General features: G+C 42.1%; 1 protein-coding gene across 2 annotated transcripts; it reads left to right on the top strand.

Annotated features, from left to right (window-relative positions):
- Positions 1 to 18: 18 nt before the first annotated feature.
- ESD (esterase D) lies at positions 19 to 12,767 on the top strand. Of its 2 annotated transcripts, none has more exons than XM_074815677.1 (9): positions 19 to 120; positions 1,094 to 1,169; positions 2,120 to 2,208; positions 3,978 to 4,076; positions 6,776 to 6,900; positions 7,915 to 8,034; positions 9,696 to 9,794; positions 11,276 to 11,443; positions 12,543 to 12,767. In XM_074815677.1, exons 2-9 carry the CDS (start codon positions 1,102 to 1,104, stop codon positions 12,621 to 12,623), a joined length of 849 nt encoding a protein of 282 aa, XP_074671778.1. In that variant the 5' UTR covers positions 19 to 120; positions 1,094 to 1,101; the 3' UTR covers positions 12,624 to 12,767. The 2 variants fall into 2 exon arrangements, with proteins under 2 accessions (XP_074671778.1, XP_074671777.1); XM_074815676.1 differs by lacking the exon at positions 19 to 120 and adding an exon at positions 416 to 556.
- The last annotated feature ends 1,482 nt before the right edge of the window (positions 12,768 to 14,249 follow it).

Here is a 14,249-nt window from a genome sequence, read left to right as displayed (position 1 = left end):
GACCGGGGGCGGGCCGGGGCCAGGGCCACGGCCGCGGGCGGGGCGGCGAGAGGCCGCGCCCGCACAGCGACCGCCCGCTCGCCCGCGCCGTCTGCCGCTCGGCCCCGCCGCTCCTCCGCGGTAAGGGAGCGGGGGAACGGGACGCCGAGCCGGCGCCGGGGCGGGCAGCTCCGGGCGGGGAGCCCGCGGGCGGGCCGGGGCCTCCCTGCAGGGAGAGCGGGGCGGCGGCGGCAGGCCCGGGCGGGCCCTCGGGCCCAGCCAGCGGACGGGCGGCCGAGGCCCGGCGATCGCTGCCTGTGGGTGTGCCCGAGGGCGGGAGGGCCCGCGGGAGGGACGGGGGAGCGCTGGAGTGCGGCGGGCACGACTGGTGGGGTGGGAACGGACATGGGGGTGCCCAGCCCAGGCGCGGCCCGGCCCTTCGTGCTGCTCCCGCGGCCTCTGGGTTGGTGCTGCCGTCGGGATGGGTGTAACACGGTAGAGGGCGATGAACAGGCCCCGAGGGCTGGCCGTGGTGCGTGGATTTTCTTGCCCTATGCTGCACCAGAGCAGTGCACAGGTATAAGGGGCATTTTGGCATTTCGTGTTGACATTTGTTACCTGGTCTGATGTTACCTGGTTTCTCCTCACGATTTTCTTGTGTGCTGACCCTTCAGGCCTCTTCCCCTTTCAGCTGCTTGTTTGGCCTTGCCATCCATGCAAACCGACAGCATCTCCCTTTGCGTCAGCCTTCCCGAGTTTCCTTAGCCAGTTTGCTACTAGTGCACTCCCAGCTGTTTTAAAACTCCCATGACTGTGACAGACAAAGAGCGAGCTGCAGTTACTGCAGAGGAAAAGGTGACTGGAGATGTGGGTCTCTAGGAAAGCAGGAAGGCTTTTTCAGTTCAGCTGGCAAGAGTTCAGCTCCCCCTCCTCTCCATTTCTATGGGGAAATAGTTAACAAAAGATCAGAATGTTTGCAGGAGGTTCATTCTTCAGAAAAACTGTGATATTAAACAAAGATGTTTTAAGTTGTATTCAACTTTTCTGTTCTCGTAACTCACTATGAGTCCAGGAATGTTCTATTTTCAAATTTAACTTGCTCCTTTTTTTACAGTTAAAGCCATGGCACTGAAGCAGGTTTCCAGCAACAAATGCTTTGAGGGTTTCCAGAAGGTGTTTGAACATGACAGGTAAATGCTACAAAAGCAACACAAATGTTTAGCATGGGGCAGTGAATCCATACTATCATTGCTATCAGTGTTCTCAGTCTGCAGAAAAAATAGCGTGTTCTCGCTAATACCCTTATTTCACTAACGAATGCTGTCTACTGCGGCTTTGGCTGTGTTCTTATATTTCTGTGTTAATGTTTAACATGTCTAGTACACTTAATGCTGCAGATCTGGGATGGGAAGTCAGTATTTTTAGCTTTGAAAATGGAGCTCCGTTAGTTTGGGTTGCCCTCTTTGCAGCACAAAGAACCGCCGCGTGTACAAAGTTCCATTCACTCTACTGAACATTTCACTTCCATGCACTCTTAAAAAATGCTGTGAGCAGACAGATGCAGTAGATAGATTCTTGTTTGATGAAGGTGAACAGAAAAACATTTGGGTTTTATTTCATTTCTGGTCCAAAGAAAAAGAAATCATCAGTTATGCTTAGATAAGCTTTTATTGACAATTTTAGGCTTTAGTATTAACTGGTCAATTGGTTACTCTGTAGGCTTAGCATGAAAACCTCTCTTGCTGGGGCATGCTGTGCAGGGTGTGTTCTGCAAGTGATGTGGATGTGTTCTTCAGTAAAAATTACTTTCCAGTTTAATAGAGCTCAAGTTAAATATTGCTGGGGTTCAAAATTCAATTTTCAGACTGTTCTCAGATAGCAGCACTGCAAGAATGTGTCTGATTGTAAGTCTCTGTTTTAAATATATCCAGAACAAGGTAGGAAGGTTAGCTGTTGTCAATTCAGGAGGCTAAGGCTGAGTTTTAGAATTGCTTTTCACTTTATTTCTTAACTTAGTTGTTATAATTCACTGACCAAATCTCCCTTTGAACGAAATGCTTTGATTCAGCTTTCTTTTTTTAATGTTAGTGACCTTCTTAATTTAGTAGTGGTGATAACAAGGAGTATTTTATTAATACAGTGCAGAGCTAAAATGCAAAATGAAATTTGGAATCTACTTGCCTCCAAAAGCAGAAACCGGAAAGTGTCCTGTGCTGTATTGGCTCTCAGGTAAGTAACATGAATTTTAGTAATGTAAAAAATATAATGTTAAGCATGTTTAAGCTACTGCACTACAGTTACTGAAAACCTGATGTAGAGGTACTACAGTGGCAGCTCTTGCAATCTGCAAAATACTGTCTTCTGGAACATGCATTTACTCTTGAGTGTATTGTGATAAAAAGTTGGATGCAGATGGCCTCAGGGGTTAGCCTACCAGATTGTGTTATAAAATGCTCAGTGTTCAATATGGTCTACCCTTTTTTTCTAAAATGTACTTACTTTTTGTTCTAAAACATATATATTTAAAGGTTCTCCCGAAAGGCCTTCCCATTGGGACACCTCCTGCTTCCCCTTGTCCATGACAGACTGCTTCAGCTGACAGGATAGGGGGCAAAATCTAGCCCATGAGAGCCAGCAAATTTGTCCTCTGGACTTCACCTTATTTTGAGTGCAGGGAGCAACTGGTGAACTTGGAAGGGGAGGTGCTGTTAGCTGTGCTGCACAAGCACATCTAGAGTGAGGTAACCCTGTGGGATCAGAAAGGGCCAGGACTGAGGAGGGTTGTGTGGCAGAAGTGAAGTTGTCTCATCCACAGCATCGTTTCTTCATCTCTCCAGCTCCTGCGGTGTCCCGTCCAGCTGCTCTCTAGCTGGATGTAAGGCAAGCTGGGATGAGACTGTGCTCCCAGTTATCCTGGCTTTGTTCCTCCACCCTATTTCTGTCATCTCCCAACAGAGCTGGGTCTTGCACCAAAAGTGCATAAATAATGTTAAGGCATTGCTTTCAGAATGGTCAGATTTATGTTGGTGGTGGCTCCAGGATTAATTAATTACATCTTTTTTTCTTTTCTATTATTCAAAATGAGAAGCAGAAGCTCTGTCTGTTCTGTAATTTTAGGAGTTGCTATACTGAGACTTGTGTTTAGAAAGTTGGAGAACTGACTGGTAGTGTGGAGACTATATTCCTTGTATGTATTCATTTCACAAAATAGCTTGTAGGTCTGATTTGGCCAGTGACAGTGGACCCGGTAAAAATGTTTGCCCTTGAAGTTGGAAGCATCAAAATTGTCTGAAGAGCTCCAAGTCATGGATCGCATTTATTTTTTGAATCTAAACCATGCTGTCTTGGCTCATATGTCAGTCAAATTAGGTTATTTGCAACTTGTCCTCAGAGAAAACTAGAATCATTAACCCCTCTCACACAGTGAAGAAAAGTTGAAATACTGGTGTGCAGTATTATTTGCTTGCAATTGGTCTTCAACTGGGCCTGCTGCAGTACAGAAGACACGGATTGCTGTGGGTTTTGGAACCAGAGTGCTTATGGGCCTTTATCCTGTCTGAAGGGTGTAGGATTTGTCAGATCACATGTATAATTCTGTGATGCGAACAGCTGAAATGGTGGTAGAGAGAAAAATACAGTTGCAGGGTTAGATGTCAGAAGTTAACAATGTTAACCATAGCAACAGTGTCTGTAGTCAATGGATTTAAATATACAGTACTTGAGGAAACTGTATATGCCACATGAGTGGGTATATGCTCAAGGGGGTACAGAGCACACATTGACCTGTTTCTCATCAAATGTTAGCGTGACTAGATGTGAAAGTGCAACTGTGTCTGTTTCTGTGGATTATTAAGTATTGCTGAACCTAGTGAAAAGACTTTTCCATGTTTATGGAGATAGGAATCCCCCTGTTTATTCAAAACCTTTTCTGTCAAGAAGGTTTTTGAAACTGGTGTGCTGTGAGCAATGTGTAACCCATGATATTTTTATTTCTCCAGGGTTAACTTGCACAGAACAGAATTTTATAACGAAAGCTGGTTTTCATCAAGCTGCAGCTGAACATGGCCTTATTGTAGTCGCTCCAGACACAAGCCCACGTAAGTTTTAACAAGAGACATGATAACAGTTGTTACTCTGAAGTACACTGTCTTTATCCTCAAAGAATGGAGTGCTGCAGTTTGCTACAAAGTGTGTTACCCACCTGAGTCAGAATATGACCTCACCTCTATATCTTGCATTGTTTGCTAGATTATATTGTCTATATTCTTAATAACATGGTAGTGAAGGCTTGACGTTTGAAACTCTTATTTTGATGGCACTAAAACTAGAACAAAGGGAGGCCATTGAGTTCAGCACGAAGGAGGAGAGGGAAGAAAAGGAAAACGAGGCATGTGTTATCAGAGACACTTGCCTGTACTTTGTGGCTTGCTGAAACTTTAAAAAAATCTGTAGAACTGTGTTGTCAAACAGCGATGTAATGTTTACTCTTTATTGTGTTCTGTCTTCTAAAGCCAATTATATACATGTCTCCAGACGATTCCAGTACTTAGAAAAGCAGAGGAAACCCTTCCCCCCTGCAGCTGCAATAGACTACTGATGAATGACTTTTTTAAACGATGTGCTGTTATTTGTATAAGGATGAGCTTGTGTGTGGTACAGGAAACCTGAAAATGGTGGGTCTGCAGTTACGGGAAATACAGTCTTTTGGTGATTCAGTGTATTATGTTTAGCATTTGCTGGATTCTGCTAAAGTCTCGTGACGGCTGTGTACAAGGGTGGCAGTCTTCTAATATTTCGCAAGCTTTACTGAGTCAGATCTGAACACAGGTAATATGGGAATGAAGTGACGTTCTTTCCAGAAAATATTGCACACATCTAGGTTTTGCAGTCATGTCAGGTCAAAGAACAGAAATGCATGTTTCTAATGAAGAGGGACAGAAGAGCAAAACTTGTGTATTAATGAACTTTATACTTCATTGTTGCTGTTTGCTGCAGACTAGAGATGGGCAACCGGCCTTTGCATTATTCACATGGGGTAATTATACTGGGTCTTGTTTTTAGTGCTAAGTTGTCTCTCTCGATGTGTGACTGCATTTGCATAGTTCATGGCTTTGTCCATTTTCTTTTAAAACCCTCTGCAACTTCTCTCTTGCCTTTTAGTCTAATTGATCAGGATTGCTCTGCTGTTTAGATGAATTTCAGTACGTATTTCATATTATACTCTTAGATTTTAGCTCAGAGACCCCAAATGTTCTTAAATATCTTTGAGCTGTCTGGAGAAACAAGTGAAGAGCAGTTCAAATGTAAACACAAATTAAGAGATCTGAGCATATGTAGTGAGAATGCTTTTATGTGCTTTTTAACTGTGTAGTTATGACTACATGAGAATTACCTTTCAGGAGCTAGGAGATGTATCTGTATGGGGAAAAATACTGCATGAAAACATGAAATACCTGTCATTACAGACCCTCTGTCAGGCCCTGATAGACTTTACTTTTCCTTCTTCATAGGGCTTTGCTTTTCCAGACAGGTGTGCTGAGCAATATTTTGCAGGTTCCTTTTCAAATTTCTTTTTTCAAGGCTTCTGTTAAATTTCTTTTAGCAGAATCAGCACTGCCTTCATTGCCTGGCAGAACTTTCTGAGTTTTTGTCTTATCTCCGAGGGACTGAAGTTAGACTTTTTGTATCCAGCTTGTTGTGTAAGCAACTCCAGTCCTTGTGACTGCTGGACTGTTAAGTTACAAAATCACTCAGTGTTCAAGGGCATGTCAGTGGAGCAAACTCAACTTTGATCCTTGTAAAAATCTGATTTCACACTGTGACAGGGTGGCAGGTATCTCTGCACAAATTGTCAGGGACTGTCAAATTACACATGGGTTTGCAGTGTAATCTGACAGTGGTGAAAGGCCATGTAATTTCAGATTGCAGAAACTAGGAAATTTTGGAGAAAGGGAGGCCATTATTTCCTGTCACATATACCTTGAAATATTACATTCTGTTCTGCAAACCAGGCTGGTAAATCACAGGCTAATCAAAGGGAGAGTAAGAGAGGACTGGATGTGATGTATTGACTTTCAAGGAAACATCTGCAAATTTAGTTTGAAAGTGTAGCCTTGGAAAAGAGGATGCAAGCCTGCAGTTACTCAAAGAAGAAATTACTGAAGTTTTATGGGGAGTTATAGGTGGGAGCAATGAAATGAATTGCAGAAAAGGTAGAGTTATAAACTTAAAAATGATGGGAACAGTATGTGTTATTATGCTGTTGAATCTGAAAGAGGGAGGTGTAGCAGACATTATTTGAAGCACATAAATTAGTCTGGACATTTGGTGATATATGTTTCTGTCCTTCTGGGGGAAAGAAAATTTTGTACAGTTTCTGTTTCTCACATAGTTTCTTGTGCTTGATAAGATGAGGTCTAATAACTGAATTAAGCAGATAGCATCAATTAACAAGTGCCAACTTTTGAATAAGTCCCTGGGTGAATTGGATGAAGCTTTACAGAATTAGTTTAGGAGACATCTGTATGTTATGTTTATTTATGAAGCCTTACTGAAACAAGTTAGAAGTTGGATACATCTGTAGATAATATGTAAGTGGCATTTTGAGACTGTTGTTGAAATAACACTTGAAAACACTACTAATGAATGAAAATCTGAATTGTCTTATAGCTGGAGGGGTAGAGACATGTTGATTGGGAAACTCGTGTCCAGAGTCTCTGATTTGTATGGCAGGTTGTCCAATTCTGAACATCTAGTAAAGGGAAGACAGTAACTATAGAAAGATTTTTCATGGTAGGTGGCTGCAATATCGAAGGGGAAGATGAAAGCTGGGATTTTGGCACTGGTGCTGGTTTTTATGTGGATGCCACTGAAGATCCTTGGAAAACAAACTATAGGATGTATTCCTACATAAAGGATGAGGTAACTTTGCTGCTGGGTTGTCCTGGTGGTGTTGGGTAAGAGAAGGGGTGTGGTTCAGTCATGCTCTTTGTTCCTAGCACCAAAGCTTGCTTAAAGTGATCTTGATAGCCTGTGGATGGTTTGTCGTTTTCTTGCTTTCCTCTTTTATTAAAAGAATTTGTTACTTCTTTTTTAATCTTTATTATTTCAGTGATTGGATTTATCCAGTTGTTAGGCCTTTCCTTACCAAACAGATACCATCATAGAACTGAGGAGGGAGTGAATTGCAGCACAGAGGTGATAAGACCTGACAAGGCTTGAGCAGGAGCTCCTTGAGTCTGCTTTTCTGGCAGAGATGCCACAGGGCTGGCCTACACTTCTAATCTTGATTCGTTAGTTGTGCAATCTCCACTGTTGTAAAACCTCTGCTCTGCTGCTTCTGAAACAACCCACTGTGTTTCACTGCACCAGTACTTTGACTGTATTGCTCATTTAGACTGTTTTCACTGTCTGTCTGGGGAGGGTGGGGTGATGGGTTTGTTTTTATTTCCCTTAACTGAATGTAATAGTAGATCCTTGAGATATATATTAGAAAGGTGAGTGTCCAGTTTACTCCGCATGTGGTTTTTGTGGTCTGGATTAAAACTAAAGTTGATAGGAATATGGGGAGCAAGTAATCTCCCAAGGATGATTTGCCGTTCTGGTCACTTATAGGAGCACATACATACTTAAGTATCTATTAAAATAAGGCTATATTTATTACAAAATTCCCACATCTTTTGTTACAGGTTTATGAGAGATTTCTGTAGAGATAGTCTGAGTTACTTATTATCAGATGAATTGTTTCCTTTTGATTTTACAGTCCCATTCAAATTGCTTTCAGGCCATTATCACAAAAGTCAGGCTAGAACCAAAGATGTGCCTTTGGTTTTAGTGGCTTTCTGGCATTAAAACACATTAGTTATTTGCGTGCTTTTTTCCATAAACATACTGAAGTTGCTTTAACATTTTTATTACACTGTTGTTCCTTTACAGCTGCCTAAACTAATAAATGCCAATTTTCCAACTGACCCTGAACGGATGTCTATTTTTGGGCATTCCATGGGAGGTCATGGAGCTCTTATTCTTGCTCTGAAGAATCCTGGAAAGTACAAAGTAAGATATAATACAGCTTACGAGATATACTAAGGCTTATACAGATTTCTATAGAAGTGAAGAAAGAAAACACAGTACCAAGTTCTGTTATAGCGTTAAATGTATAAATAGTTGTAGTTGTAGCAGTACGTACTCTGGAATGTGAGTATCAGTGAAATTTAAAAAAATCTTCAAATTTTAAAAGTTATGAAAAGTCCAGTTTCTTGTAGATGATGCTACAGCTCTTCCAAACCAATTGTTACATTTAAATGTAAACAGGCTCCTTCTAGCTCTGGAGTTAATTCATACTGCCAGTATTGTCTAGAAATCTGATTGTATGATTCGCTGTATCTTTTCAAATCCTGTCTTGTTCATTTTGGAGCTTTTATTACCAGCAAACCTTTTCGCCACCATTATATGTGTGCTTGCTGAGAATTTACTACAGAGTCTATTAACTCCAACTGATAGCAAGTGTAACTGTAAGCACCTGAACTGCACACAGAATAGTATCTGGAGGACGTTCCCCCGCTTTCTTTTTCCCCCCTGAGGTTTGTATGTCAGCTTTCCTAAAGATTGATTTTTGGAGTAGTTGAGGCATCTGAAGTTGTGTTCATTTGTATTCTACTTGAATCTAAATCAAACATGCTGGAACTGATTTGCCTTTCCTTTATACTCATGAGGGCTGAGAGGAATTTTGTTGTCCTCTTTGGAGATACGCTTGTGTAAAATGCATTTCTGAGGGAGAACTGGGCATTGGTGTTTGAGAGGTGAAGGGCTCTGCCTTTGTGGGTCAGTCCTTTCATGGGCTGTCCTGGGCCTGCACTTTGTAGTCAGCTTCTGCAAAAAGGGAACAGCATTTTTGAAAATAGCATAACATTTGCTCAGTGTCCTTAGCTTGGCATTATAAGAGAGCTGAATGTAAGATAAAGCTTTATTTTTATCTCTCCTTTTTATCTTTTGGACCCAGCAGTTCAAAAATTTCCATTTTCACTGTTGGCACTTAACTGTGAATTGTGTCATCGAAAAGAATTAAACAATAAATTGAAAATACTAAAATCCAGAAGAACAGGCAGTGTCTTAGGTGGTTTGTTGCCATTTCTTGCAAGACGTGAGAGTGGAAATATTGATGTCCCAGGGCCGAATCCAAAAGAAGAATGTAAGAATAGGGCTAGGACTTCAGACACCAGTACCTGGAGCTGTGATCTAAAATGCGCTTTTCTTGACCCCGTAACCCTGGAGGTACCTAAATTTGTGAGACAGTGTTGCATGTTTAGGCTGACTGAGCAGCCCCACGCCTCAGGCTTTTGTTGTGCTCTGCCAAAATCCAGTTGGAGGTGAAGTGGTCCCACGTTCTGACCGTGCTGACCCCGCAGTAGACTTGAGACTCTGCTGCTTAAGGGAATTCAAGCCAACATCTCCCAACAAGGAAGGGAACTGGCCCTCTAGTCCTGCGTTTTGAAGCTTGGCTGATGTGCAAAAAGGAAAACAAAACTGTGGGGCTAGAAAGAACACATAAGAGGGAAGTAGGGTAATGGTTGGGGCACCTCAGAGGGTTGGGGGGGGTCCTGGGTTTTGACAGTAACTTCAAAACAATTTTTGAAAATGCTTTTCATTTGCTTGTTAGTTAGCAGAAATCACTTTTCTTAATAAATACCTTTTTTTCATGCTTTCTTGCTGAACAGTCTGTATCAGCGTTTGCTCCTATCTGCAACCCTATGCAGTGTCAGTGGGGGAAGAAAGCCCTCGGTGGATATCTGGGATCAGATGTAAACAAATGGGAGGTATGTGTTCCGACTCGCAGTCCATTAATGCCGCAGGAATGAGTGATCTGTAGAGATATCGCAGCAGAAGTCTGGAACAAAACTCTGGGGTGCTTCTGAGCTGGTACTGCTCTTTGACTGCACCCCTAAGCATGGGTAAGCCTTGTGTGTTTCTGGTGGATATGAATTGCTGTTGCCTGATGGTGCTTGTAACACGTGTAATGAGATAGAAGGATCTCGTCAAATTGACTAAATTCCTCCCTGTTTCATGAAGATCTTAAAATCTGCGCTAAGAAGAATTATGAGCAGTCTGAGACTTTCTGAACTGCATGGAAGCAGTGAGCAGTTTAACAGAGTTAGGCTATGGCCTGTTTCTCAAAAACTCTGTTTCTCAATACACAAAACAGCTGTTTTTTGTAGTAGCCTGAAACGAGAGACTGCTACAAACTGCTCAGGGACTGATGAGCCTCATGGCATCTGCAGGGGCAGCCTGTTGGAGGCAGATAGCAGAGGAGCCCATTGGATACTGGGAAATTGGTATCTTGTAGAACAGGCTTAAACCAGGCAAAGTTAGATTTTAGCTCCAGGGCCCTAATTTTGAAATATAAGTAGCTGTATATGCATGGCTTAAGATACAAAAATGTTTGTATGCCTGTTGCTGCATTACTTGGGCAGCCCTTCAGTATTTTTAATCTCAGCATGAATGTTGCACTGTATCCCTAGAAGTAAGTTAGAAGGGATCATTGTGACCAGGTACTCTGATTTCCTTGTAAATAAACACAAGCTGCAGTTAAATCCCTCATAAATTGAATTAAAGTATCTCTTAGGAAGAGATCCAGGTCTGATTAAAACATTACAGGAATGGAGAGCACTAGCTGCTTCCACAGTTATTAATAGTTTGTATAGTTAAAAATCACCAGTTAAACCTGCTTACACTTCACATAATTAATTTATTTCGAAAAAAAAAATGTTTTCTGGCCCCTTAACTTGCTTTGAAACTCTTCTGGAAACCCAGTCCAGTAGATCAACTTAGACCTGCCTTTGCACAGATACACAACCTCTGATTTCCGTTATTTCTGCTTAAAATTGCCATCTGTTACACCAGTGTTTTAACCTTTAGCTGCCCAAATAGTTATACCAAGATACCAAGTTATTTTGGCAGGATCTAGTTTCTGTACAAGCATGTGAATTGGTACTAGACTATATTGCTGTTTGATTCTGTATGAATTTAGCCTTGGGCTGGACAGTTTGTTTGGTCCAGAAATGATCTCAAGCTGCCAGTTTGGAAATTACTTAGATCATCCCCTTTGCCCTTTTCAAAACATGGGTATTACTTTTCAGTTGTCTGGAATTCCCCCAGTTTTTTGCTTTTCCAAAGTGCAGTTTGGTGACCTGATCAGTATCACCCAGTACTCCATCCATGCCATTCTTTTCTTGCACTCAGCAAATCTGACCCAGGCTAATGCATGTAACTGAACGTTGTTTCTCTTTTATTCCTGCAGGCGTACGATGCTACACAACTTGTGAAGTCCTATCCAGACTCTCACCTGGATATCTTGATCGATCAAGGCAAAGATGACCAGTTTCTCTCAGCAGGCCAGTTACTGCCTGATAACTTCATTGCTGCCTGCACAGAGCAGAAAATCCCAGTCGTCTTTAGACTGCAGCAGGCAAGTTGCTTCTGCAGTCCATGGTTGTTGGGTGGTTGTTTTGTGATTTTTGGGTCTGTGTGGCAGGTAGTGAAGAGGGTTTCTCTTCTTCATGGGATGTGCTCTCCCTTACTTATCTGTGAGTCTGTCCCTGGCCAAGTGAGGAAGAGGGTGAGAAGGACATTTTCCTTCATAGCAGCCATCAAGGAGTGCAATATCCATCAGATTCAGCTGCATTTCACCACTAGGTGGGGTCATGATTTTAGTTTCAACAAACTGATCTGTTGATGGTAACTCAAGCTGCCAGTGGTCCGCCGAAGCAGCAGCATTAATGATTTTTAACAGTATCACAGTCACCGTCCAAGCAAAGTGACAGGTGTACTTTTGCTGGATTCCTTATCTGTGCTGTGGGTATTGTGTTTAGCATAAAACTTTGTGATTTAGTTTGCATGTGTTTGTGTAAATCAGGAAAGGTGTGTAACTGCCTCAAGTCTTAGATCCATTTAAAGGCCCGGGTGGAAGGGTTGCCCTTTCCTATAGTGCAGAGACCCAGAGCAGCACTGTCCTGAAAGCACTGGAGTCTTTGCAAGCAACTGACAACTTCCAGTCAGACTCCAGTGAGGGGCCTGGCTGTGGAGAATGAGGGATCGTCCTCTGATTTATCATAAACCCTGCACAAAAAGATACAGTTAGTGCTGACGAAGTGGGGTAGTTCTGAGGTTTACATGTCGTTTTAGCATAGTGATGGAGCAGTAATTCAGACCTGGGCTGTGTTCTCCTTATACCCTGTGTTCTACCAGTAGGGCAGTGCCAGTGAGGGGAACCATTCTCTCACATCACATTGCGCTCTGCAGCTGACACGCGCTGTTACCCATCTCTAACTTACACGCCCAGATTAGGGCAGGTTAAGGTACTTCTGTTTGGTTAGCTTCTTAGGGTTCATATATACTTAACCTGTTAGTTAGGTATCCTTCACAGTTTTTATATATAATACAGGTATTTTTGATTTCTTAAAACAGGTCAAACCAGAAGATTCATTAACTTTCCTAGAGGAGACCTGAGCATGATTGCTTTGTCATGAACTATGTGTATTTGCTGATTTGTTGTCATTCTTTTCTAGGGCTACGATCACAGCTATTTTTTCATTGCTACATTTATTAATGACCACATCAAACACCATGCAAAATACCTCAATGCTTGAACCATTTAGATGTGAGCATCGTCTGTCCAATATGAATCAAGGGATAGAGGTGAACTAAACAAAAATAATTTGCTGAAGTAGTGTCTGTAAAATGGAGATCTTCTGACTGTACTGTTAAGAAAATAAAAATCCCACTTAATTTGATGTGTGTGCTTTAGAGTAAGTATTTTGAATGTTCTTGCATGCTTTGAAAACACTTTCAGCACCAGGAAGGTGCATGCTGTGCTCTAGATCAACATGAAAATTAGCAGATGAGTTCATTTCAGACTGTGAATGTGGGTATGTACTTGGGACCTCAAGATGGTTTGTAGTGCAACTATGCAGAGACTATGAATAACAACAGTGTGCCTGTTCACCTAATTAAATACCAGGGTTCATTTCATCACCTAATGTTGAAGGAAGTCATTAGTGGCACAACCAATCAAGCTACTTAATTAATCTGAGGTGGTCAGTGTTTTTTTTCCTTGGCCTGGCTAAATACATTCCAAGGACAAAGTCTGGTGGAGAATACAGACAGAAGCTTGCTGTGCAGAGTAGTTTACTGTCTGGTGCGTTATTAACAACAAACAAGTAATCTGGAGAGTATTTTGTGGGTGATACTTAAAGACCTCTTAAAAACCATGTGAAGGAAGCCGTCTGTAGTAAAGGGTTTTTTTCCCTCCACTTGCCTTTGTTGCTGAGTGTGAAAGGCTTGTGCAGTGTTTCTGGGTTTCTTAAGACTTAAGAGGACTGAGAGGAAACTGATAAATAGATCTGAAAAAAGCAATCCCTTTCTATAGATAATCTGATACCTCATTGTTGAAAACGAGAGTGCTTATTTTACAGAAGACGGCAGTATTTAGGCCTGACAGTTGTAGATCTAAAATAGTTCCCAGTGGTATAATTCTGCCAGTTACCTTGTGTGGGACAAGAACACAGATTGTTCCAGTGAGTTGTTTGTCTTGGGTTCAAGTGATCACTTGTAAAAATCTGCTTTCCCATGGTTCAGCTGAACCTGCATCATCGCTCAAACCTTGACTCACTCTTGCCAGAGGAAATATTAGGGTAGATGTAGGATTGGTTTGCTTTCCTAAGCAGTGCTGAACGCTCTCCTGTTTCTCTGGCCCCTGCTAGATTCCAGACTGCAGGGAGACTGATGCTGGGAATTTACATTTCTGTTGCTGGTGACAGGCTTAAATTATGTACTGATTTCTATCAATCTTGCATCTGCCTGTTTGGAAGTAAGCTTAGAAGGCTGGGAAGATATGACCCTGCACGGTGCAAGAGTGAGTTCTCTGAAATGCTGAATGCAAGTTTTCCACACTGTGTGGATTTACAATAGACACTGACTCCTCCTTTCTTATAAAGCAGGGTGCTGACATAAAAATTTTAAGCCACAATTGCTAAACATTTAATTTTTCCACTCCCACAACAGCAAAATTGGCTCAGAGGCTTATTTAATATGTGACAGCTTCTTCAGGTTGTTCTTCCCCCCCAGTAAGCAGGGGGAAAATGAATTACTGGGCTGGAGCAGAAGTGCACTGTGCTTGCACTGCAGCCTTGTGCCCCCTACTACAGACAGAGTAGCAGTGGAGTCAGGGTGTTCAGCTTGGTGCAGGTACTTCTAATGATAAACATTTCCATTTG

Source organism: Strix aluco, chromosome 2 (genome assembly GCF_031877795.1).
Source record: "Strix aluco isolate bStrAlu1 chromosome 2, bStrAlu1.hap1, whole genome shotgun sequence".
Taxonomy (NCBI): Eukaryota; Metazoa; Chordata; class Aves; order Strigiformes; family Strigidae; genus Strix; species Strix aluco.
The sequence above is the reverse complement of the archived record's forward strand: the minus strand, read 5'-3'. Positions and strand labels throughout refer to the sequence as shown.

Excerpts from the sequence above, each read along its gene's own strand:
- ESD (XM_074815677.1), top strand. The coding sequence starts at position 1,102 with ATGGCACTGAAGCAGGTTTCCAGCAACAAATGCTTTGAGGGTTTCCAG. Across the intron at positions 1,170-2,119 it reads AAGGTGTTTGAACATGACAG|TGCAGAGCTAAAATGCAAAA; the intron begins GTAAATGCTACA and ends TTATTAATACAG. Across the intron at positions 2,209-3,977 it reads TGTGCTGTATTGGCTCTCAG|GGTTAACTTGCACAGAACAG; the intron begins GTAAGTAACATG and ends TTATTTCTCCAG.